Raw genomic sequence first — 26,327 nt, 5'->3', positions numbered from 1 at the left:
CCGTGACCTGCCCGAAGCAGGTGCTACCCCCCTGGGCTGCAGCCTTTCTTGGCACTGGAGGTGTCACGGTTTCACCTCCTCCATCACCTGGAGAAGGCAGCAAGCACCGAGCGGTGCCAGGGCAGCGTCTGAGTGGCGTCAGCGGTCGGATGGAAGTAATGGCAGTCATGGGCAGGGTTTCACGTCTTCTTGAGGGTATTTGTCCTGAAGGAAAGGTGGTAGCCCAGTTATGGCACAGTGGGGAAGCACAGGCTCACAGATTTCTAGAGAGTTCGAGGCAATGTGCTCCATAGACCCTGTGTATGTGCTCCATATATACCCTGTGTATGTGCCTCATATACCCTGTGTATGTGCACCATATATACCCCCTGTATGTGCTCCGTATACCCTGTGGATGTGCTCCATACACCCTGTGTATGTGCTCCATATACACCCTGTGTATTGTGCTCCATATACCCTGGTATGTGCTCTGTATATACCCTGTGTATGTGCTCCGTATACCCTGTGTATGTGCTCCATATACTCTGCTTCTCTGCATCCATGTGAAAAAGTCTGAGGGGTTGGGGGGGGGGAATTTTAAGTGAAGGTTTGGGGGGCATCCAAGGAGCTACCCCCCCTCTGCCACAGGTGTGGAGCTCCTGACCGTGCCCGTGATAGTAGATCACTGCTAGTTCGGTACCTCCGTTTGTTCCCAGCACGATGCCGTGATCCAGGACGTTGCAGTGGTTTTAGCAGCGTGGGAGCAACCTGCTCCACACCTGCAGGCGGGGGTTATTGGGCTTCCAGATTCACATGCCAAATCACTTCTTTTTGCCTCCAATTTCCTCTACTTTAAGATTCTTACATAATTTATGAAGCAGAGGGCTGGTTAATGCTCTACCGTGATAGCTACTTAGGAATTCGAGGAAAGTTTAATTCCCTCAGCTGTATCATAAATAGTCAGAAGTTGTAGCCACGCAGGAAAGCTACATATAAATGTATATATTTTAAAAAAATAAATAAAAAATTAAACAATTTTAAAAAATTAAAAAAGCTACATATAAATAACAGATATAAATATATCTGCTGAATTTCCAAGTCTTGCCTGGTGCACTTCAGATCACGCTATCTTTTATGGTTATTATGCAAAAGCATGTAAATAGTTTTAAACCCCCTTGTAAAATGCTGAACCAATGGGAGTAGAAGCCAGGCTTTCAACTCATAGGTGATCTGAGTGTAATTATTTAAAGAAGCAGCGTCTCCCTTTCCCTTCTTGCTTGGTTAAGCTTCTCCGCTCATGCCAGAAAAAATACCCAAGAGAATGAAAAAGTGCTGCGGCCAAGGTCTCACGTTTGGAAGAACCTGCTGAAAATACCCGCTCTACTCATGGTTCAACCCATGTTCAGAATTCCGGGAGCATCTGGACAATGCTCTTGGCAGTAGGGTGTCGCTTTTGGCAGCCCTGTGAGGTGCAGGGAGTCAGTACTCGGAGTTCCTTACAGGTCCCTTCCCACTCGGAGCTATTTGGTGATTCCATGACACTGTGTTGTGTCCTCTCGGTTCTCCAGGATCTCTCTGGAAATGGGGATCGGTTAAGACACGGTAGCTGGTGTGATGTGGCGGCGAGGAGCTGTCAGCCTCTAATGACATTGTCTCTTTCTTGCAGTTGAGCACCCTGACAAAATGGCTAATGACCAAGGTACGGTGCCCTCAATCTGTTGCCTTTTTTCTGGGGAGGGGCCGTGCTTTTCACCTGGGCTGCACACCTGATGAGGCAGGCACTGGCTTGCTAATTAATCTTGTTAATGAAGTTCTGCTCAGCTGAGGCTGCTGCTTTGATGGGGAAGATGTAAATTTTCGGGAGAGGAAATTGTTTTGTCTCTTTTCTGAAGGACCAATTAAAATGTCAAGCTTCTTTGTATGAAATAAATTTTTAGTCTCTCTGCTGCACTTCTGAATAATTCACATTAAGTATAATTAAGCTCAGCATAATTTCCAGGCTCCTTTTACACCCTTTCGTGGGTTATACATTAAAGTTCAAAAGCCTCACTATGTGAAATCATAAATCATCTTTTCTCTCAAAGCAGCTCCTGTTTCATAATGGCAAAGTTTAGTCAACTTTTCAAGGCATTATCATTGCATTTTCCAAATACAAATGTCTGACTGGTCACGGTTCCTCTGCCCCTTCGAGTACCTGTGAAGCCTGTTGCTAGGATGTTTCTTCCCTTTTTTTTGCTTCAGACCTATTTATTCCAAAGTATTTCTTCCAATTACAGCTAGAGCATTGTACATTTACGTGACGTCTGCCCAAGGAAATGCTGCGGTGACTTTTGAGAAAAACTCAAACCTGGTCTTGGGAGGTTTATTGGGATTTGAACTCTAAGTTCCCACTAGTTTAAAAGGCAAAGTGAGGTGTAAACTGCAAGTCCCTGGCTTGACCTACCCCAAGTTTACCCCAAGGTTACGTTAACCTGCGATAGATAATTCCTAGGGAAGACAAGAAAGCGGTATTTAGGAGATCAAAACTCAATTCTAAGCCCTTTTGTAGGTTTTATTTTGACCTGGAGCATCCCTGGCCTATTTCTTCGCTAGGTTTTCACTTTGTGCCAGGTACCACATAAAGCCTCACAGCAAGGCGGCATGTTGGAGGGACCCTCTCTCAGCCAGTTTGGCAAATTCACCTTCTGATTTCAGCGTACAATTTCCTGAGAGAAGCAGAAGTATACAAATTACAAAATTAAAAGCTGGTGTGCTCGGTACGATTGTTTGCACCACAGCACACACAAATGGAAAATGTCAGGTTTGAAAAGGTAAACCCTATTTTTTTAAAGGGTAAAAGAGTTAGGTTACAAAGCAGCCTGAAAGTAAATTGTCAGTATGTTTTTCTTCGGATTTGCATATAAGGTGTTTTCAGGCAGGTTTGGAAAGCCTAGGAGAGGCTCCAGCACAAGGTATCAAGGTAAGCAGGACTGAAAAAATGTCAAGTTCAGGTGTTGTTTTTTTAAAAAACAAGGAGAAAAGAGAAGGCTGGATGGAAAAGTAGTGTTAGTGGTTTTGTTTTTCACCGAGCGTGTTGCTCTGTGACCGTAAGGTTGTGCAGCTGTACCGTAGCGGTGTGTAATGGATCTCATGGCACAGCGTGTGGGGCATCTGCCTTCTCCGCTGGTGGGGCTTTCCAGTGGCAAAGCCAGCACTGGAGTCACTGCCAGGCACAACCATAGGACCACTGCTCCTATAGGCATGGTCCGTTCCCTCCCAGTACTTGTCCCCCATCTTCTTGCCCATGAAGCAGGTATCTGTGCAAGCGGCGTCAGGCTGGTTCCTGAGCTTCTACTTGCTGCTTTTCATGGAGCGCTGCAGAAAATCCCCTTGGTTGGATGTTCTAGGTACTACTTTTGCGATGCTTTATGGGAGGAAAAAAAAATGTGGAAAAACATTTTTATGTTCCATAGAGTGGTAAAGCTACGTCCATCACAAGGATATGGAGAATCAGATCCTCTGCAGGGAGACCTGCCTATCCCACCTTGTGCTGTAGTTTTGTCTCCCTCATTAATTAACTCCCTAGTTAATGGGGAGATGTACATAAGCATGACAGATTAAGCTGCTTTGTATATGGGAGGTGAATATGTGTTCCTCAAAATACCCCAGAAAAAGAGAGGTCTGTGTTGTTTCCCTTTTGTGCATCCTGTTCCTCTGGGAATGCTGTGCCCCTTGCTCGCGTTTTCCTTGCTGTGCAAAAAGCAACATCAGAATAATACATTGCTCTTGACCAGGCTGAACAGTCTCTGCCACCTGTTTAGTGAGTGATGCTCGGCATAGACTTTAAGCCAGGAAAGATTTCCTCCAGTCTGGTGTAGCTACTCGCTGTGTGGTGTCTGGCTGAAGCGCATCCCCCAGGTGGTAACTGTGCTGGGGTTGCAACTGTAGCCTGTGAATTCCCAGTTGCTTTGGGTATGGTGGGGGTTTTGGTTTCATTTGAGTCAAATAACTGATGAGATGACAAAAATGAAATGAGGTTAGCGAGGCTTTAGCAGCCAGCGGGTGTGCACAACCTGAGTTACACAGTCACTCCTCGTACGTAAATACTGTCTGCCCCCTGGGGAGTTGGAATATGCTGCATTTTCGTTCTTTAGGACTGTGGGATATAAGGAGGAGAAATTCTGAACCTTTTTGTTGTATCTTCTGTAGGCTTGCTGGTATCTGAATTCAGCTTCCATTTTTATGTGACCTCAATGATGAATTCTAATAAAGCCAAGTCTGAGGTCTTCACTTGCATTTGCTTGATCTTTAGGCAGCTTAACACCTGGAGGTGTTTAAAAACCACGTAGGTATGGTGCTCAGCAAGGTGGTTTAGCGGTGGGCTTGGCAGTGCTGGTGTAATGGTTGGGCTCGATGATCTCCAAGGTCTTTTCCAATTTAAAGGATTCTACCATTCCATTCTGTTATTCCAGCTCCATTAAAGACAAGTGGATGGTGCCAGGTCTCACTGCAACCGCACTGCTTACACAAGCTTACACAAGCTGTAAGACAAACAAAGTCAAAGTTTCTAAAAGCTCATTTGCCTTAGAAATCATCAAAGCTAATGCTTTAATCAGCCTGAACCGACACCTGCTGAAGTCAGGGGGAGCCTTTTAAATTACTCTGTGCTTGGGGCAGGGCCCTGGGGGCCATCTCTGCCACAAATGCAATTGTTATTGAGTGACATGAATTAACTGCGGTAGGTCATCTGTCTCCAACGCCAGCTCGTGGGTCCCGTGTTCAGGAAGCAAAATCGACTTACACGGCAGCAAAGCCTTGTTGGAGGGTGTGGGATGTGTGAGGGGCTTCGGGCAGAGACACCAAGGCTGCAGGGCAGGAGGAGGCAGAGCTCTGAGGACCCCAGGTGTGGGATCTGCTAGAAGGGGCGGTACAACCGCCAGCGACCTTGGGTGCAGGAAGGGGAGATAGGGAGGAAAGCAGAACTTAGGGAGGGTTTCAAAGGTTTCTTAGTCCGGGGCAACTGTACTCCTGGTTGTGGCAACTCCCTGGGAGAGCAGAGACCAGCTGCTGCACGAAGGGGCTACCACTGATAAGGGGAGGCAAGGGGTACCCTACCCCCATGACTTCCTTCTTGCACATGACTGCCAGACAGAGTTGAGCCCAGCCCATCCCATTCCATCGTTGGTCCACAACTGTCTGAAAGAAGGAGGAATCCCAATGCTGAAATGCAAGTAACGCTCCCAGGGCACAGACACTCTTACCTGAAGGGGAAAAAGAGGAGCATCAGCATCTGGAGAATCACATCATGCACTTCCCAAGAGAGCTCTTCAATCTGAAGTGGGTGCCAAGCCCTTGAATATGTCTTCCTTGCCGATTTTTATTTTACCTGTATGCCACTGGTAGAGCAGGGCATGTGCAAAGGTAGTAAAAGCAGCGATACGAACGTAAGAATAAAGTTACAGTTTCAGATGCCCAAGAGAGAGTTGTTGTCACACATTATATATGTGGGCCAGGGCCAGCTGCTTTCAGGTGGGCTGTGATGTAGGCTTCCTGGAGTCTAAAAAACTCTGTTTATCATTTTAATCTGAAATATATAGAGTTGAAGTAGGCAAAGAAGAGATGAATTAATTGCATTTTATCTTGCCCCATTTTTGTTCAAAAAAACAATATTAAATTCTTTAGTCCATATTTTGTCAATATAGGACTTGTCAACAGTTTTGTGTTGCCATCGGAATTAGATCTCTGCAAGAGCAAAGCAAGATGAGTCCTGCTTCTGCACTGCAAATGTTTTATAGTGTCCCCTATAAATTTTTATGGAAGGAAACATACAAAATTTTGAACAAACATTTCTTATCTTAGGAAATTTTAGTATGCTTTGATTATTCAGTTTTCTGAAAACCTCCTGGGAAATGGGTCATATAAACTATCTAGATAAATTCATATATCACTGTGGAAATCTGTTACATATGGAATACAGGTACAATTTATTTATTTATTTATTTATTGTATGACATTACTCTTTTCAAACTATAAATCAGATGTTTACAAGTGCAGATTTCATATTTACTGCCATGGTGAAGCCAGTGGGAGGCTTCTGTTCCCCATGCCTGGAGCAGGACCAGTGACCATACCCGAGCTCCGCAGAAAGCCCATGGAGAACATTATCCAAGACAGACGTCCATGGATTTTGTTTACAAACTCAGAGGAAACCTGTGGTCTGTGTAGTTTTGTATCCAGTCTGGAGGCATGTGGAAAGGTTTCAAAGCGATGCTGCGGGGACTTGGCCTCTCCTAACAGGGGGTGAACACCGGGCACTTTGCCACACACCCACCGTTTTATACCGCGGTGTTCCCCATCTCGTGAGTAAACAGCACACCATTTGCTTCATTATGCAGAGCAAGAGTGTTTGAAGCGCAGTCTAGTTGTGCCTGGAATTTGGCTTTCTGCAGCTCACCCTTCATCCTGTGGGATTATTGCCTGTTTGCCCATTTGAAACCTCCCTGGGCTCATTTTTCTCCATCTGCCTTCCTGCATCAAAACGGCTGCCGGTATGTCTCCAGCCTGATGTCAGCCCCCAAACAGTCACATCATCTCATATTGTGACTCCAGAAGGCATCAAGTTGGCCTCTTTCTTGCTTCTCAAGCTTTTGGTAGCTCCAGGCTTTCGGTTCTGAAGCTATTTTGCAAATTCAGAGCGCAGCAAGAGCTGCTTCCTAAACAAATAATGCAGTGGTCTGTAATGTTCTTTGCTGGAAATAAGAAATGAGAAGTATCCCGTTTATCAGAATAACAACTCCTGGGGGAGGTGGGAAAAGCCTTTTAAACTCTGTCATCTGGCTGTGTTTGCCAAGCAGTGTAGGAACACTTTCTTAAGGTCCAACAAATGGAAAGCATCTCAGAAGCCATGCTTGAAATGTGAAGAAGAAGGATCATTTCTGCATATTGGTTGTGTTTCCTGTGCTGAGACAACGGCCCCTGGATGTACTGGAAAAAGAAGGACTGGAAAGTCGACAGGTGATGTGGTAGCTGCTCACCTCATCTTGCATCTCTGCCCCGAGCCCCAGCATCTTTCCGTCGCTATCAGGTGCTGACCCAAGGTGAGAAGAAGACACAAGTCCTCATGCTCTGTTATGTGTAAATGAGGTTCAGGATGGATGCCGGACCTCCGCTAACACAGTACACCTCAGAGTCTGGCCGTGTGGTGGGCACCTTCGCGTGACCAGAAAGGAAGCTCGCCGTGGCCATGGAGGTGGCTCCTCGCCTCAGTGTGCTCCGAGCTCAGTGTGTCGGGGTGTGTGGCTGTGCGCTGTGGCTGCTCGGCATTACCCATCCCAGGCTGGACCCCAGCCCCTCTTCCAGGATGAAGGAGCAGCCTCTGGAGCGATACTGAGCCGCATAACGGGTGTTACTCAACCTTTCCCTCTTCTGGCTTGTTTTATTGCCTTCCCAGCAGATGATCCTGAAATGGAACAAGGTGGTAGAGGGATGTTCTCTTTTTCTTAGATGTCTGTGTGTCTGCTCTGGGCAGAAGCTCCTATTCCTCCTTTTTCTTGTCAGCTGTCCTCACTCTGCTTTTACTCTGCTGTACCTGAGCTTCCTTATCCCAACAGGTTTCCAGGGGGGCTGCAAGTCAGCAGCAGGCTAGAAGGCAGCTTGCCGTGTCCTGCTCTGTCCTGGAGCAGGTTCCCAAGTGCTCAGCACCTTACCTAGCATAAGGAGCTCAGCTTTTCCGTGGAAGCAGAATTGCAGCTTTTCTGATGGCACCGTGTGCCTGACATCTCGTGTTGGCTGTGAGAGCCGATGACTGGTTGCATGCTGGATCCTCCCGAGGGACACCCATGGGGCAGGAGATGTCAGATGCAGTTTCTGCTGTCTCATACGACAATATCGCTCATCTTATTTTCTCCGTATTTGGGGCTGTTTAAGGCAAAATCCAGTGGCAGTGCAGGGCTGGATCTGGTTCAGAGGAGCTAGATGATACACCAGCAAGTGTCATTCCCTCTCCAGCTCAGGCAGATGGCTGGTAGTGAGCATTTTGCAAAGAGAAAGCATTCCTTCAACGTCTGCCGATCTGCCCGTGCCATGCAGGGATACCTGGAGATGGCAAATAAGGAAGCTGCTGGAGTAAAGCACGAAAAGGAGGAAGATTTACAGCAAAATGACAACAGAATTGTCGGCCAATTTCCAAGTGCTAGAGACCTGAGAGGATGAAGAGCTGTTGTTGTCACCGACAGCTTGATTTTTATTTATTATTTTTTTTGTCTCGACAAGACCAAGTTGAAATGTTTATTGCAGGTAATGACGCCTGAGATACAGTTGTGGGAGAAAGAAACACTTTTTCAGAGCAAGGCTCGAGGTACTCAAACATTTGAAAGACAGGCCTGGCAGCAGACAGAAGTTAAACAGAGAAGTGAGAAATTATATGTAGGTTCATATGGATGCAGGGTTTGGTACTGCTGCAAGTATCTTACCGCCTTGAATACAACTCATTTTAAACAGAGGAAAATCAAGTGTGAAGACTGTTTAACCTCCACTAAAGAAGGCCATTCTCCAAGGAATAGCTGATTAGTCAAGATTTTATAATGGCTTGTTCCAAAAGATGGAATCCAAAGCCAAAAAGCTTCGATGGAAACTGTTGGAAGTGGAAGAGGGAGCCTGTTGTCTGAGCCCAAACCCCCAGATGAGACTTAGACGTGTCTGTTGAGTTGTGCTGCGCTCAGACGTAACTTCGTGGCTGGCACATGGAGGGTTTGCATCTAATCTCAGTGGGACGGGAGTTTTGTTCTTGCCTTCTGTAAGGCAAGAAACCCACCGGTAGGTTTGGGAAGGAGGTGGAGAGCGACAGCACCAACAGGTGAGCACGGTGAGGGCGCTGAAGACAAGGGAGAAGCAGGCAGGATAGTTTACTTTTTACGTTGCATTATTATAAACATAGGGAAAAGCTGAGGCGTTGGAACGGAGTGTAGCAGCAGCCTGCCAGTAGCAATGCTCTTGCGCATCATTTGAGTTTTTTAAAGGGAAATATAACCTAAACTGTTGCCGGGTGAAAGGTGGAGATAGAAATGATCGATGGAGGTGTGCTGGCTTGGAACAGATGTTGGATAACCCTTAAGGGGTTTAAGCCTCACCTGCCCTTTAATGTATAAAACCTTGCAACGCATCAGAGAGATACCTCCTGCCTCCTAAGTGCTTAGATTTCTGTGTTTATCTAAATATTGAGTAAGGTTTGCTTGTCTTAATAGCAAAACAGAGCCAAATTACCATAAATTCACTCTTGGCTATCCTTGATAAACCATGGTGCTGAAATACTGTTCATTATGAGTTATTTGCATTCCTGCTTCTTATCAGTGAAATCGCCTCTGATCAGAAGGCGAACCTTTTGGAAGAATTGCCCTCAGTAAGTCAAACTGGAAGACTCTGCTGCCTTGGAATGGTTTTAAAACGTTTAAGTGTTTCAAAACCATTTCTGGCCCAGGAACCCCCTGAGATGGACCGTGCAGCCCGACCCTTTCCCTGGTAGCTGCCTGCCCCTCTCTGTGTTGAGCCATCCCAAATCAACGGCTTCTCCGGGTGCCAGTCACCGTAGTAGGGCCAGCAATGAAAGGGCCAGCTGTTTACACAAATATTTTTACCATGAAAATGTCACATATAATGCCTTGGAAAGTGCTCATAGGTTGATTCAGAAAGTGCTCACCGGCAGGACCAGGCACACAGGGTTAGCTTTTTTACGTCTCTGATCTCCTGGCTAAATTTTCCAGTGCATTAGGCTCCCACTAAGATGTTTCAGTGTGGGCTAAATATAAAACCCAGTACCATTTAACCATCTCCTGGGTATTTACCCAGTTGCCCAAGCACAATCTAACCTCGGGGTCACAACATGTTCACATGCTGCAGTGTAACACTATGAACAGGGCTGCTTTGAGAGCATTGTCTTGGTAAACAGAATGACTGTACACCTTACATTTATCTCTATTATGTCTGCTTCTACAGCTAAACATTTTGCAGCCTTGCTTTCTTGGGATCAAGTTGTTGTAGCTGTGCAATTACACTGATTGAAAAGATGATTACATTGAAATGTCTTCTGATGATAATCATCTTCCATTTATTTAGGGCCATTCATCACAAAATACTTTCCAAATTGGTAGACAAAGTTATGCACGTGAATTTTGTTGCAAGCCACAGAAATACAAGCACCTCTGGAGAGGAATATGGCAGTTGTTTTAACAGAGCAGAGCAGCAACAAACAACTGCAGGAAAATGGGATTTTTTTTTTTTTTTCTTATTCTACCAAGAGAGCTGATGTAGACGGTGGCTGTTTGATGCAGAACTTACCTGGAATAATCCCTGGTAATTTGTTGCCCTGCACTAAATTTTCAGGATTTTTACAGAATTCCTTCACCAACCAAACCCCACCCTCAGATACTGTTTAGGGGTGGCATCCCAAAAAAAGTTGGTGCCCAAGGGTCTTACGGAGGTGGTGCTGAGGTGATGCTCCAGCAGCCTCTGCCCATCTCGGAGGAATCCTCTTTTCCCTGAAGCACTGTCCCAGCCGAGCTCTGCTGCATCAGCGGAGATGCTGCCACCTGGAAAGGCTCGTTTGACTTCCATAAAGCAACTAATTAGCTTTGGAGGAATGAGACAGCCACGCTTTGGGCTTTGCTGTGGTGCAGGAGCGTGCTGTTGGCATCTGCTTGGCCTTTGCTAGAAGAGCAGCTTGTATCCCAAACCACTCCTGCCGTGGACTCTGCTCACTCCCACACTGAGAGGCACCAAGAGGAGCTTGGTGGGACTTTGCCAACCTTTGCACTTCTTCTGTTGGATGCGAGGAAGCAGGGATGTGCTGGTCTTGGCAGAAACACGGATACACCGTCACAGCTATTTAGCCCGAAGCTGATAACTGGGATAAAATAGAGCAGGAGAAAAGCTGAACACTTCCAATTTCACTGTATTCATTTGGAGTGCAAATATTGCCTCAACAGCCAGAACATTTTTGGAATGATAATCATATTCCTTGTTGGATTTTTTTTCTTCTGTTTTGTTGGGGGAGGTTGGTTTTGTTTGTTGGTTTTCTTTTTAAACATCAGGATTAGAATAGAGGCAAGCTTTTTGTAAGAAATGAAGCACTTATGGCATTGTATTTCCACAAGCAGGGAAATAAATTCAAACAAGCTGGCTTCCCAGTGGTGGGAAGCCACCTGGCAGGCGGAGGACCATCCCTCTGCCACCATGACCCATGGAGGGGACACAGGCGAGGGCTGCCATCCCACCTTAGTTTGTCACTCTGACAAGTACATCGGGAGGAGGGAAAAAACCCAATGGAACAAAGCAAGCTGCTCAAAGGGCTGAAATTCAGCTGGCTTTCCAATGCCCGCTGCAATGACGGAGTTTCCCCGGCGCGTATGGGATGGCTTTTCCTGCGCTGTTTGATGCTTTAAACGCTGTTGGGCAGGTGCTGTCACAAGTGACAAACTGGTCTTTGCTGGTTTACCTGTCACACTGTGTCTGATGTGGTTTTTTTCCACCAACAGGTCGGCACGGGGATGGCTCATACTGGCCAGTGGACACCAACCTGATCGATAGGAGCAGTCTGAATGGTAAATACAGGCTCCGTCTACCCACACTCCGTAATTAAAAAAAAAGAATGCCGTTTTGGTGACAACTTCCTACTTTTCTTCTCTGTATTGCTCTCTCGTTCCTCTCTCTCCCACCCAATGTGGCCACAGCTCTCACACTCACTGTTTTGTAGGGAAGAATGTTCTCAGCTGCAGAAAATCCCATCTGCATGCAAAATGCCTGCTGCAAACCCGACAGCAGTTTTAACCAGAACAGTAACAAAATAGAAGAGTAACAAAAATATTGTCAGGACACCATGTATTCTCTACTGGTTTTCTTAAAGCTGATCCCCAAGGTACCCGTCAGATTTCCAGCTGATGCAATACTCCCAGAAGTGTATGATAATCCCATTGCAAGAGAAGTGGTAGATATATCTCAGGCCATAGGAATACCTGTAAAAAAAAAAAAAACAAAAACCAACCAAAAAAAAAAAAAAACCCACAACAAAACCAAAAAACAACAGCTTAAAAAGAATTGCAAAATACATTTTTTGTTATTACGTTTCCATTTCAGCTTTCTGCAGAAAATACCGGGTTTTTTTATTGATTAATCCGGCTCTAAAATAGAAAGACATAGGAAACCCCATTGATTAACAAAAATTAACTGAAGCTAATGAGTGTGCTGGGGTGTAGATATGCTGTCAATAACTTACTATTCCTGACCCCATCCCTGTTACCTAATGAGGCATTGGCATCTCACGTTATTGAATGAAACAACAGACCAGATTCCCTCAAATGTGGCATCAAGTGAGGTTTAAAAGTACAAAATAATTACAAGGTACCTAGCCGATAAACTCATGCTGATTATTCTCAGTCGAGACATGGAAGGAATGCAAAATTTTGTTCCCCTTCTGTGTCCTGCTGTGGTGCAGCCAACACACCACTGGTTTAAGCATTTCTCCTGGTCTTCATAGTAGTGCATCATAAAAACAGGAAAACTGACTCATGAGAAAGAAAGAGCTTTCAGAGCCTGCAATAAAGGGTAGGGAGAGGAAAAAAAAATGTTTTTCTTGATAGGTGCTCTGTTTTATATGGTATATTCCTTCAGTGCCTTTTACTCAGCATGGAAATGAACAAGAAGCCAAACCCCAAAATCTTTGAGACTGTTGTAAGGCTGAAAGGGTGGCACTCACAGCTGCTGGTCTTAGTCAGTTGCCTGAAAAAGGGCTATGAGAAAAAGGGAAAATTATTTAAATAGTTTCATTAGTAATTAGTTATAATATATAACTATATAAAATATAACTATAATTAGTTATAACAAGTGATGAATGCAGCGCTGGCAAATGAATCAGGCATTTGGGTTGGCTGATAAATGAGAGATGTATTTGCCTGTAAATACCAAGAAAAACTATATAGGCCATAAAGAAAAAAAAAATCTATGGTCCCCATATTTCCATTTTCAGCTGATAATAGTAAAGATGAGCCGAGAGTTATTGACTCCCAACATCAGGTTAGTAACAGCCAGAAAACATAAAAGTCGTTACTGCTTAAATATTTTCCTCTTTGCTGTACCACTAAAAAGCAGCAAGATACTAATTTCAGCTCATCACAGCACCCTTCTGCACCCTCCGTCTGCTTTTTAGAGAATTTCACGCCACCTGACAGGCTTTCCCTGTGTTATTCTATGGGTGACCCCTACAGAGGCGGGGGAGCAAATCCAGCGGTAACCATCCCCTCCTCTGTTTTCCTTCCAGAGCCCCCCATCGGGCAGATGCACCCTCCCCATGGCAGCGTCACACCCCAGAAGAACAGCAACCTCCTCATCATCATCGTCGTCACTGTCGGCGTCATCACGGTGGTGGTGGTGGTGGCGGTGGCTGTCATCTGCACCCGGCGCTCCTCGGCGCAGCAGAGGAAGTAGGTTCTCAGAGCATGGGGTGGAAGAGGTTTCAAGATAGACACGGGCAAGAACATTTATTCTGTAGAGCCATGGTGGGGGTTCTGGGACTGAGCTGCAGTTTGGGGCTCCATCTTTTGGGTTTGGTGGTGTCACTCCTCACTGCTAGGGAGAGGCAAGTAACCTCTGTCCCCAGCTGCAGAGTAAACCATGGAGCAGAAGTACCCCTGGCGTGGCGAGCTGTGAAAAACAAGCATGCCATCCGCAGCTCTCTGTTGTTTATGTTGCCCAGTATAATTCAGACACAGGAAAGAATTAATTCTATTGATGTAAAGGAGCGGGGGGCAGGGGGGAGGCGGGGGGGGCGGGGAGGAATATAAAATCTTTGCACTTCGTGATGCTGCCGGCCTTCCTGACTCCGCAGCCCTGCACCTGCACAGCTGAGACACAGTGAGCCCTGCTGACTTGCTAACCTTGGGGAGGATGTTATCCTTTCCAGACAGCCTGTCTCAAAACATCTTCCAGTAAAAAGCATCCCGAACTGTTCCTCCACGTGACTCTCATACACTTGAAAAACCCCCACCAAACAGTCTATAGAAAATTACAGGGGAAAAAAAATCTTTAGGATTCCTCTGGAAGGCTATAAAAGGGCAGCAGTGTAAAGCACAAAGCTTTTTTTGGGTTTTACGATGAGTTAGAAGTGGAGTCGATGGCTTTGAAACAGCTGGGTGTGCTGCATTTAATGCATTGAAAATTACTAGACTATTCTTTCACTATTTATTCATTGTATTATTAGACTGTTACGAAAGCGTGGACATGAGAAAGTAAAGTTCAATCATAGCTTGCCCACAGGAATGGCAATTTTTTTTTTTTTTGACCTGGTTTTTTCAGACCCTGATTGCACAGGCCAGATATTATTATATTGATTTGCACTGATGCTTAGGAAGAGGTGGCACGATGAAGGAAGAGATGGACAAGGAATGGAATGGCTCCCGTGTTTGCTGGAATCAGCTCCAGGCTGGTGGATGGCAGCTTGTAGTGTGTTACGGTCACCAGGGCAAGTGCTTTCTCTAAAGGTGGATGTTTGAGGGTAGATTTTTTAAATAAGAAAGCTCTCATTTAGGCAGAAAAGTAAGGGCTTATGCTTTTAGGGGTGCTGGGGCAGTTGTATGATGAGCTGATTGTAAAATCTGCTTCTATTATGAGTCATAGCACCGGAAAATGAGGGCATTATCTGAAGGCTATGGAAATTCTGATGTTGAATAGAGTTTGGTGAATCAAGGCAAAAGCTCTCTTGAGTTTCTAACAGGGAAAGTGGAATTACAAGAGAAAGAAACAAACAGGGATCCATCTATCCAGAATGAGATGTCAAAAATTAAATATCCGAGTGTGAGCTGATCGTCGTTGACCTCCTCTGTAGCCCCTGGGGAAGAACAGGAGTGTTCAAAGAATCATCCTTCTTACCATCAGACACTGGAAGAGTTGCCATTTGAAGGTGGTTATTGCTGCCTGTCACTTAGAAAATGTGAAGCTGATGGACTTACATTTGCTGTTTAAGTTCTAAATGTCTATCCTGTAGGTGCTTGAATCTCACCCAAGTTTCCCCAGACTAACCACTTCTGCACTGGAAGTGGGAGAGAACTAGGACAGGGAACATGAAACGACAGTTCTGGAATGGAACACAACAGGAAAAGTCCTGCATTTCCCCAAAACAGAGGTGGTTGTTGGGAATGCCTTTGGTTCTGACCTGCCTGGACCAGTGCATCCTGTGACACAAAGAGCTTTGATTCAGTTTCAATTCAGGCTTTTATGAGCAGCAGGTTCTTGGTTGAAAATCACCAATGGAGAATGCAGTGAAGGCAAGGGCCAGTTCCACTGGATAATGTTCTCCTTCCCCAGAGCGAAAGCTTGCGGGTGATGGAATCATCTCCTTAAGCCGTCAGTGGAGGCAAGTCGTACAATAAAGCATATTAGACAGAACAACCTGGTAGTGACCTAGGTGGTTTAGTAGGTATTTTCTATCTCTGCCATCTAGGGGAGAATGAAATATCAGCCGTCTGAACCCTGTGACAATTTGACACCAGTAAAAAACGGGAGAAAAATGGGAGTAAAGATTCAGGTGCAATAACTTACATGGTGGTGAGTAAAGGGAACGCACGGCTTCTGCGGTAATTGAGATTCACACCCTCACTGTAATTACAGCTTCCACAGCGCGAGATGCTTGCTGTCCTGCACTGGCAGCGGCTGCCAATGGGCCACCAGGGAGGGTGGACGATGGGGCCACCATCAGCTCCCACCCTTCACTCCTGGTCCAGGCAGGGCAGTTTGGAGCTTTAAGCTTAGAGAAGATGAATCCCAGTGGAATCCTAAACCGGGGGCAAATACTATGTTGTACAGCGTGCACCCGACCTGCAGGAGTGTTTTTAAGGCTCCGAGGGAGTACCAAAATCTGTAACGTGCCAGAACAGTTAGCCTGTGGGCTAGTAACACGACGTTGTGACTACCATGGGAGAGAGGGGGAAGGTGGACACCTTGGCCAAGCCTGGTAGGTAAATACTGCATATCGGAGCCATTAAAAATGAAGCACGGTCTTGAACAAGCGCTGGGCAGGGGAGCGGTGTAAAAAGATGCTGCAGAAAAAAAGCTAAGACTAGTTTAAGTCCTGTGTAAGTAATAGGGATGTGTCAGTGTACATTTGGGAGGGCTCGGGGGAGGCATTAACCAAAGTGTAATCCACTCAAACTAATGGGGAGCAAGTTGCAGCCACTAAAGAGCCTCCATATTTCACTGCAGTGCTCCCTGGGGATGCTCCTGGTTTTCCGCCTGTCCTGCATGCTGGGGTAGCTCGTTAGCTGCGGCAGCGCGTTAGCTGTGGCCTCTGCCCCAGCTCTTGCACGGTGGCTGGATCTTAGCACAGGGGAGAGGAGCATCACGCCAGGTGATGGGAGAGCCAGGTGCTGGTTGCAGCTTTCCAGGATGGCTGGCAGGAAAGGAAGAGGCTGAGCTGGAACGATTTTTCTGTGAAAACTGGGGGAGATTTTATGGAAAAAGAACCATTTTGTATCCTCCTTCAGGTTTTCTGTACAGGACCACTATACCAGTTGTTATCTCCTTTCCTACAGCCCAAAAGGCAAAGTGCACAATTTTTCCAGGTTAAGAGTAAAGAGCAGAAAATACAAAATACGAACTCATGAGTCAGAAGGATGTTTAAGGGGAACTAACGTTTGCATTTATCGTTGGGCATCTTCAAAGCGCTTTGCAAACAGCACTGGAGGAGGCTCGGGGAGATGATTACAGCTTATGGGGCTGTTGCTTCTGTATCCTGCGTCCGAAACTGTCCCCGCTGCATGGGAAAAGGCATCCAATCAGAGCAGGATGGGATGGTTTCCTGTGCATAATTTTTTTGCAGGCAAAAACTTGTTTTGCTCAGGAGGACGGTTTGTTTCTGAGATCCTCAGATGGATATATCTTCAGTTGTTATTAAAAAAATAAACTCAGCTGAGTTGCTATAACCTGAACTGTTTTCTGTGGTGTAATGTAACTGTAAAATGAAGGCAATGGCGAGTAATCTCACTCCAGAGTATTTGAAAAATTATCCTGTGTAGCATGTGCATATTGTTAGGAGCTGTGTGGATGTGCTGTATATAATGGCTGGAGTTGCTGCCCAGGTGGTGGTGTGCTGGAAAATACGGAAAGAGATGATGAGAAAAGAGTTTCCTCTCTAGAGAGTTTATTTTGAAAGCATAGCTTAATTTCTGATGTCATTATTCAAGATTGCATGACCGTAATATATATTTTAAGGGCAGAGCTGAGCTCTAGTCATGCAGCTATCCTTAGGAAAAAATATATATCATTATGGTCTGCAAGCTGGATGCATTTCACATTGTAAAATAATTGAACGCCAGAAATGCTGCCATCTGAGATCATTTTTTCAATTCCAAACTCCTCGTCTTCTCAGTCCCTGCTCCAGTTATAAAATGGGTAATGTACTAAATTTGAATCCCACTGTAATTCTCAACATGTGAAGCGTCACTTTCCATTGCTGCAGCTGAGGGTTGAAGCTGATATTGAAGCTTTTAGGACTGTATTCCAGTGACATAATGTGCTCGTCCGGTGCAGCAAAGAGGCTGCCTGCCCCTGAAACTGAGGGTAGGTGCATTTTCAGAAGCCGAACCTCAACTTCTGCATTGCATAAAGAAAATGTTGCAGAGGAGGATTTATTTTCATTTGTTATTGATGACCTTTTCGTATGCACTCCTGGCTCTGATTCAATTTGCTACTCACGGGCTGCCAGCGCAACAATAATTTGTGAGAAAAAACAATGCAAACCAAGCTTGATCACAGCATGTATTTTTAAATGATACTGTTGCTGGAGTGGTTTTGGGGTTATGGTTGGAATGACACTTTCATTAGAACCCCTTATTTTGAGGTGGGTATAAAATTACTTTGGGGCTGAAATTTCTTCTGCCTAGCTCAGGCCTGGAGAAATGAATTATTTTCAATTGAAAGTGACAAAAAAGCTGCTATATCCCAAAGTGAAGGAAGGAATTCCTTGTTTAGAAACAAAATCATGACCTTTTTTCTTTTTTTCTTTTTTTTTTTTTCTTTTTTTCTTTTTTTTTTTTTTTTGAGAGAGAACAATTTTATTTTTTAACTTCAGGCAGGTCGTACATTAAGGTTTGAAAGGAGGTGCTCATAATTATTCTGGCAGGTGTTTATCAGGATGGTGCTAGGGTCTGTGCAAGAAGGTATTAAAGAACTGTCTTTATTCCCTGTGCTTTCTTCCTGCTTTTTGAAATACTACTTTAAATTAGTAAGTTTTGGCAATTAGCAAGTAACAGACGAAATGTAGGAATTAATTTTGACCGGAAGCCAACACTTTTATTTCTTGTGGGCTGTAAACAACAATCCCTGAGCCACTCCAACCTCCCCACCACCGCTAACTTTCCAGATCGCATTTTAAAATGAACCTTTTAACCCTTGAAGAGCTTTTGGGGTACCGACCACTCAAAGGACCTAAAAAACACTTCTGCCTTGATGAGTGGCAGTCTGAGGATGGGGATGTTTCTGCTGAAGTAAAATGTCATTGCCATCAGCTTCTGGGGGTGAGACAGGGCTGTGCCCGCAGTGACATGTTAAATTACAGGATGTGGTTTATCCATCTTTTGAAAGCAAAACCTTTGGTGATGCCAGGAGCAGAAATCAATTCAAACAATTGGAGTTTCTTAAAGTTTAACATTTCCTCAAGCATTTTTTTAGGCGGATGACCCACTGCTGCCTCCTGGTGTGCATCAGCCCAGGCAGTGACCTGAGCATCCCTGCACGGGTGGTACCCACTGCACACCCTGCGCAGGGCAGGGAGGGGGGTTGCACTCGGGAAGGAGCCTGCCCATCAGTATGATGGGGGTAATGAGTAGCTAAGGGCACTCAGCGCTGCTGGGGATGAAGATTTTCTTTTTTTGTTACCTAAAAGTCCACATAAATGTGAAAATAACTTGCCTGCAGCTTTTTCTATATCACAAGTATCACTGCTTTTCCACTTGGGACAATAATATCACCTTCTTTTCACCAAATACATTGATAAGTACAAAGGAAAAAGCCAGAGGTAAGAGTTCTGGATTATTGAGCAAAAAACCCTGACAATAAGCCAGAAAAACTGTTCTTTCAGAGTTATTTAAATTGATTCCTGATAAGGCTTTCTCTACAGCTGCAGATTAGGCACGGCACTCCACATTTAAGGAGTGTACCTTTTCTTTAGACTAGAAAAAACCATGCATGTTTAGTTACCAATAGCCTGTGTAGTCAAGGCGAGGTGTAAGTTGGAAAGCAGTGGAGCGGTGCCCTCAGGATGCTCCTGGAGGAGGTGGCCACCAGCAAGGGAGTGTGTTGGGATACCTGTGCACCAAGAGAGGAGAGTTACGGTACTCTGGGAAACACTACCCTGGCTTTCTGAGCTTTTCTGTAAGAAAGCGCTGCTTTAATGGATATTTACAGAAACACGACATAGGCTGCACGCCATTATGGAAGGTGTAAGATGTGCATAACTGGGCAGAAGTGGGCTCAGCAGTCTTCAGTTGCTGTGTTTAAACACAGGCACTCTGCAAGTGCTGCTCTTCTCGAGATGAAACTGGCTGCTTTGGTTCCGGGAAAAGTAGTTTCTTCCCAATTTCTGCATCAACTGATGCCAAAATTGACCCACCCTCCTGAGACCCAGGCCCTTTCCCTGGAGCAGACTCCAGGAAGCGTGGGACCACACCAAGGTAACGGCTGTGCTTTGAAGGACACAACCCGAGGGGTTCCTTAGAAAGACACCGATGAAGAGACATCACTCTTTTGGTCTTATGAAGGGGAAAAATGTTCTGATGTGATGGTTTTGATCTTTCTTTCCCACAGGAAACGTGCAACCCACAGTGCTGGTAAAAGGAAGGGCAGCCAGAAGGACTTGAGACCCCCAGATCTCTGGATACACCACGAGGAGATGGAAATGAAGAACATCGAGAAGCCAACAGGCTCGGACCCCACAGGAAGGGACTCGCCGATGCAGAGCTGCCAGGACATTACCCCCGTCAGCCACAGCCAGTCGGAAACACAGCTGGGCAGCAAGAGCACCCCACAGCCCGGTGAGGGACGGAACCAGCTGGGTGTCACTCAGAGATGTGGGGAACTGAGAATCATAGAAGCGTAAAATGGTTTGGCTTGGAAGGGATCTTTCAAGGTCATCTAGTCCAGCCCCATTCCATGCACCCCAATTTTATTTTATTTTTTCCTCCATCACGAGCATAGAAATTTTCTTTAAATTAGTGTTATATCGGTGGTTAGTGACCTTAGCCCAGCTGATGGAGAAAGACTGAACCAGACAAGATCCAGGAGGCAACTGACAGGTCTGTGATGGGTCCCGAGAGAGATGTTCCTGCATGATTTTTGCAGAGGTTTCAGACTAGGAGAAAATGCATCCTTCTGTATTTTTACACTATTCTAATTTTTCAAGTTCAGGAATTCAACTGGAAGTCAAATGTTATTAAATTTTCATACCGTGCTAAAGAAAAACAGAGAGGGAAAAGGGGGCATGGAGAAGTAAGTGGAGGGGGAAGTGGAGCAGAGGGAGAACGTGGTTAGGAAGAAGTTCAGCAGCATCACCAGGAGCGGAGTTTGGGCCACGGAGACTGAAAAAACTTAGAAGTGTGAAGAAAGAAATTCTGTAAGAAAAATGTAGTTTGAGTGAAGTTTACTCCTCCTTTTTTGAACCTGAGTTCACTGTGACTGATCACATTTTTTCTACCATCATGACAGAAAGTCTTGGGAGAGGCAAGTGGTGCGTGCAGAGAGGGACGGAGGGCAAATGGCAGTGCAGGAGCTGAAACCATAAACGCATTTGTCTTGAGTTCATTGTGAATGCATTGCTGTGGGTGATGGCATGAAATAATTCCGGACTATCAGCTGGGGCTGTAAATCATAAAGGTGACTTTTTCAGATGCCTCTGATGTTTTTATCCCTTTTCCGTTGCTCCTGTTCTTGCAAGGAAAGAAACATTAAAAAGGAACCATTTTCAAAATTTTAAATGGATCTAATATTCTTTTCCTGGCGTATTTTGGGGCCAGTAGTTTACTGCTTATGAAGATAAATGGGACAGTGATTTCTGTTGGGTTTAATACGGAGGTCCTTGTTTTATTAGACATTGGGAAAACGTTAAGCAGATGATTCCCTCTGCCTAACCAGATACTGCTGACGATCGGGAGCACTGGTCCAAGGCCCAGAAAGATCTATGTGAGAGCTCCATTGCCTACAGCAGGCTTGGAGTCGAGTGCGTGGTAGGAAGTGATCACAGCGTATGAGCGCGTCAACGACAAAGGCTGGGTTAGTTGGTTTGTGTGTAAATGCCTTGGACCGTAAATAAATGCCTTTACATTGTCTTCCCAGTCCATAATACACGGTTCAGTGTGGCTGCCATGTATTCAGTGCCATACTGTCCCTAGCTTTTCACTGGCACTTAGGTCTTTGAATGGTCATCGATAGAAGACTTGGCTCTTTATCCTGCAATTCAGAGAAGAGTGATTTGGAAAAAAAAAATAGTCTTTTCAGGCATTTTTTTTTTCATTTTCCAAGGAATGTGTGTTTGCTTGGATACATCAGAGATGTATATTTTGAGTGGGCGTATAAGCTTAGTGGTATGACAGTATTAAACTGACTTTACCCATGGCTTATTAAAATGCCAAAAGTAGCCTAAATAGAAGGTTCAAGTGAGACAAGGTATGAAGAGAGGAATAAAGCTTTTATTTCCTTGTGAATTACTCCACCAAACATCCAGTTCCAAGCACGCTTTCTTCCTGCCAAATGTATTTGCTAGAATTTTTGAAGACTTCAAATATCCTATACTGATGTGACTAAATTAGAGCATCCATATTGCAATACCTAAAGAGAATATCTCATTAATATAGCTGCTGGGGCAGTTTAGAATTGGATGGGACCTTAGGCAGCATACCTCAGCTCTCCGATCTAGCTGTCCTAGTTGTGGTCCACGACCAGGTAAGGAGAAGATCCAGGCCCATCTTTGGCTTGCCATGGTTTCTGTAGAAAAAAAAAAAAAAAAAAAAAACCAAAACCAAACAAACAATCAAACAAAAAAAACCCAGGATGCGCAGGTGGGAAGAGCTACCGTGAGTTACCAGACAATCAGGACATAAGACTTCATGGCATCTCACAGGGAAGGTCATTTCCATCCATCAGATGTATTTCAAAGACCAATTCTTGGCTGCCAGGTGTTGTAAGTACCTGAATTTATGCAGCTTTTTTCTGGTCTCGAAACTTCAATTTTAAAATAAGTTTGTAACAGGGAAGTTACAGGAAAAATGTCATTATTTTTATGAAGTGAATGTGGTTTTCAAGATAATTGCAGAGACAAAGGGGGCGTGATACTTTAATTCTCTTACAGAAACACTCAAACAAGGTTTTTATTCAGAAAAGGCAGCCAGAATAGTCTGTGCAGCTCTTTGCAGCTGATATTTAACGATCCGTTAAAATAATTGCATTCTAAAGAAACCTATGGACCTTTCTGCTAGATGCAGGGTGAAGAGAAGCATGTGTTTACAGTGTTTTCAGCTGCTCTGTTGCGTTGTTTTTCTCTAGGTCCTGAGACAGAAGACGTTGGAAGCAGCATGTCCACGTTGGAGCGCTCCCTCGCTGCCCGCAGAGCCACCCGTGCCAAGCTCATGATCCCCATGGATTCACAACCAACCAACCCTCGTGAGTACTGGGACCTTCCCCCGGCCCCCTTCTGCACCCCCCAAGCCACCCTCGCCCACCTGAAGATCTCCTACGGTCTTTCCAATACGATCTAGAAAAGCAAAACAGCATTAACAAGGTTTGGTTCATTGGGAAAATAAATAAATAAAAAGGCTGGATGCTCACCTGGTTTTCCCAACGCATCGGTGGGAAAACTATGGAGGGAATTCAGAAATGATACTTACGTTAGGCTCAGCCCAGGCTAAGCCTGAAGGGTCTTTTTTGTATTTTTATCAGGTGGATAGTGATGGATAAATCTTTCTGTCTCGCTACTCTAAAACTGTAAAAACAGGGGTAAGAGTTCAAACTGCTAGAGCAGAAGGTTTTGCAACACACAGGTGTAAACTGATATTCTTATTAATATCAATCATTATAATCAGCTGGACGTTATTGCAGTTTCTGCTCTGTTTTATTTTGTCTGTTGTAGTTGTCCACACCGCTTTAGGCTTTTTTAATCTGGAGCAGCAATTTTTATAAAGCCAAGGAAATGAGGATATTTTGAATAGGTCTTAAACTTCAGTGATCGCAAAGTGTTTATCGTTGAACAAGTTTCACAGATGAAGCGGATCTTTTTCAAACCAGCAAAGTACACAAGGAAAGCATTAGATAGGTTCTCCCATACCGCAAAACTTATTTAAATTTCTAAAGTTATTTCATATTGAAGCAAAGGACGAGGGTAAGTGACAGCCTGCGGGCACCAGAGGAGGGTTTGGCATTGATGTAGTTCCTGGTGAAGGATGAAGCTTTGGTTCCCCACTCCTCCTTCGAGCATCCCTGCCATCTGTCTTGTGGTAGCTCCCAGCTGTTAGCTAGACCCTTTGGCCTCACAAGATGGATTTGATGAAAAATCTATAGGAATTGGTGCATCCGTCTAAATAGCCCGTGTTAAGAAAAATGAAGGTGTGCTGACAGAAATCCATTTTATCACAAAACGTCTTCCTAGCTCGGCTGGTTAAATGTAAATGCCCGTTTGTAGGTTTGTGGAAGGGCAGATCACAAATGATATATCTGGGCGGGACAGGGCGGGGGAAATAATAGAAGGAACGCATTGAAGGAGAGGAGAGGGAATAACCTCCTGTGGCTTTGTTCAGTAAATTACTTTGTAAGACCTAACATTGGTTCCCTAGATTTCTCTTCATTGTGGGTGCGATTTGGGTCATGCTGCTTAGCCCCAGCACCCAGCCCTTGCAAGGATAAAGCACCAGTGCCCAGGGAGAGACTGAATTCCCGTTCTTCATGCCTTGGGCTGGTGCTGTCACCACATTTCAGCCTACCCCCTCCTTATGATCTGAAAGAAAGACCTCTGGGTTGTTGAGAAAGCTCTTGTACCACCTGTCCGTGACCTCGAACACATTCCCATCTTGTAACCACACCAATCTCACACAAAATTGGGCAATTTGCCCCTTTTTCAAGTGGGATTCTGCCTGGACTGGCTTGGGTTGAAGGAGGGTAGCAGTCCAAGAAAATGGGTAGGCTTGGAACGGTGTGAGCAAAATCAGATCCAACTCAATTGTAGTTAGGATGGGTCAGTAGCAGGGTTAGTTAAGTAGAAGTCAATTCAACATGATTCTAAAATTTTGCAGATCAAAATGCTCTTCAACATAATAAGGTTTCTTTCTAGTCAAATGATGCATTTTGAGGAATTATGTCCTTTTTTCTATTTATTTATATTTTAAACACCATCCATCTAATCTACAGTGACAGCATATTCTGATTGTTTGCAAATAATTAAACTCAGATTTATTAAAGTCTTCTTTGTGCAGGCTGAGTTATGCTGAATATGCTTTTTTTTTACCCAGAAGATAAAATTGAGGCTTTGTGTCAGATTAGGTGCTTTAATTAATTTCTCTCCGTTTGCCTGATACTGCAAGAAATTGTCAGCAGCGAGCGATCAAATAGATCGAAGAAGCAACATTATAATTCTGAAGTAAAAAACACATAGCATTAATTGTTAAATACCAAATCTGGAAGTATTCATGCTCATCTCAATCAGCAGGATTTGTGGGCTTGGAGAACAAACCACACCAGAAGGCGCCTTAGCTTTTGAGGGAAATAAAAACACATCGGCTCAGTTGCTCTGGCAGCCTCTGGGGTGCTTGAATACAATTCAGACTGTCCTAGTTTATCATTTCTGTAAGCTGTTCCTGGGTGATGTTGGGTTTTTTGGGGTTTGGGTTTTTTTTTTTTGGTTTGGTTTGTTTTTGTTTTTGTTTTTGTTTTTTGCGTGATACAGTACATTTTAAATGTAGACCAGTGTTTAGGGAGCTCTGTGATTTGGTCAGGGAATTTCTGTTTTCGGTGTCTTGGTGTATCAATATTAAGTGCAAATTCAATTGCTGACAGGCTATGACAGAACAGATTTGTTGTCATATCTGCTTGAAATTGCAAAGATTTATTGAAAATGTTTGATGTTCGCTTTTCTCTGGCTTCTCTGCAATAGGGGGCTGCAATGAATAGTAATCCAGTCTTACTTTAAAAATGAACATGCTAGGTATCTACACCCTAAAAAGAAATGAAAGAATGGACTTTGAAAAACAAGTTGTTCTTTAATAGGATTCAATAAAGGAGGGATATTTTTCACCGTAGCAGTAATGTTATAAATATTGTCAATAAAACTGTCTTATACAGACAAAACAAAATGTCTGAATAGTAGAAATTCTCTTCTCAGGGTGGATGAATTGAACCCAGACAATTCTGAAGCTCAAAGTACCCAGGTTAGCATTTCTTCATGAGTTTTCTTCACCTCCACGCTTGCCCCTTACCTCTGGCAGCGCAGCTGAAAGCTGAGGGCTTAAAAATCCCCTCGTAAAGCTTTGGTACCGCCGTGGCTGCTTGTGTGACCTTGGGCAGGTAGCCCGGTTTGCCACTCTGTGTAATGATTGTAGTAGGAGCTAGATAGAATTAATTGTACTGATCACCTTAAAGTTTACAGCATTGTTTATAATCCATGTGTGAAAGGCGCTAGGTATGCCCAAACCTTATCATCGACGAGCCGAAAATCTCTGCATCTTGTGTTGCTGGGCAAAACTTGCATGAGAGTTTCCAAGTTTTTCCTAAAAGCTATGGAGAAATGTATGGTTTGTATAGCATTATGATCACCGGCTCTTCCAGCACTGATTGTTGAAAAAAAAGGAGGTAGCTTAGGAGAAAGCTGGAATTCATCACACCGTGATCCCAGTTTTCAAATCCAAGACTTCCGCTTAAATGCAGCTCAGGAACTCAACTTTGCCGGTTTGCTGGGACATCTCACCACGGTTCCTCACAGGCTTGGACATTCCTGAGCAGGGAATGATGCCCAGCCAGCCTCATCTGCTGGGCAGACATGGGGGTCCCGTGCCATTGGGAACGTGCAGGAGTGCTGAGGACACTGGTGTGAAGGATGGCAGGGTTGCAGGAGGCTGCGCACCTCCAGAGGTGCATCATCGGCTGAGGGCGGCGTCAGGAATGCGCGTAGACCACTAAAATAAGCTTTTAAATTGCCCGATTCGTTCCTCCTCCCTCATTTGTCAAGGGACAGAAAGCACCCCCCAAAATGTCGCTGGAACACAGACAAAAAGCCATTTAATTTTACTGATAAGTGAGAGGCGTATTTCTGGATAGCAAGGTGGCTCCTGTGGGCAGCGGCTTGTTTTGCACCGGCT

The 26,327-nt window shown here is 44.7% G+C and overlaps 1 protein-coding gene across 2 annotated transcripts in view; it reads left to right on the top strand.

Moving 5' to 3' along the window:
* DCC (DCC netrin 1 receptor) overlaps positions 1-26,327 on the top strand; it is a 563,445-nt gene that overhangs the window by 505,187 nt on the left and 31,931 nt on the right. For both annotated transcript variants that reach the window (XM_080371917.1, XM_080371916.1), the window contains exons 21-25: positions 1,646-1,678; positions 11,487-11,552; positions 13,265-13,427; positions 19,801-20,027; positions 22,531-22,647. In XM_080371917.1, the coding sequence (XP_080228043.1) occupies positions 1,646-1,678; positions 11,487-11,552; positions 13,265-13,427; positions 19,801-20,027; positions 22,531-22,647 (606 nt within the window). The remainder of the gene's footprint in view (positions 1-1,645; positions 1,679-11,486; positions 11,553-13,264; positions 13,428-19,800; positions 20,028-22,530; positions 22,648-26,327) is intronic.

This window comes from Falco punctatus (genome assembly GCF_963210335.1).
Source record: "Falco punctatus genome assembly, chromosome: Z".
In the NCBI taxonomy this organism is placed as follows: Eukaryota; Metazoa; Chordata; class Aves; order Falconiformes; family Falconidae; genus Falco; species Falco punctatus.
The sequence above is the reverse complement of the archived record's forward strand: the minus strand, read 5'-3'. Positions and strand labels throughout refer to the sequence as shown.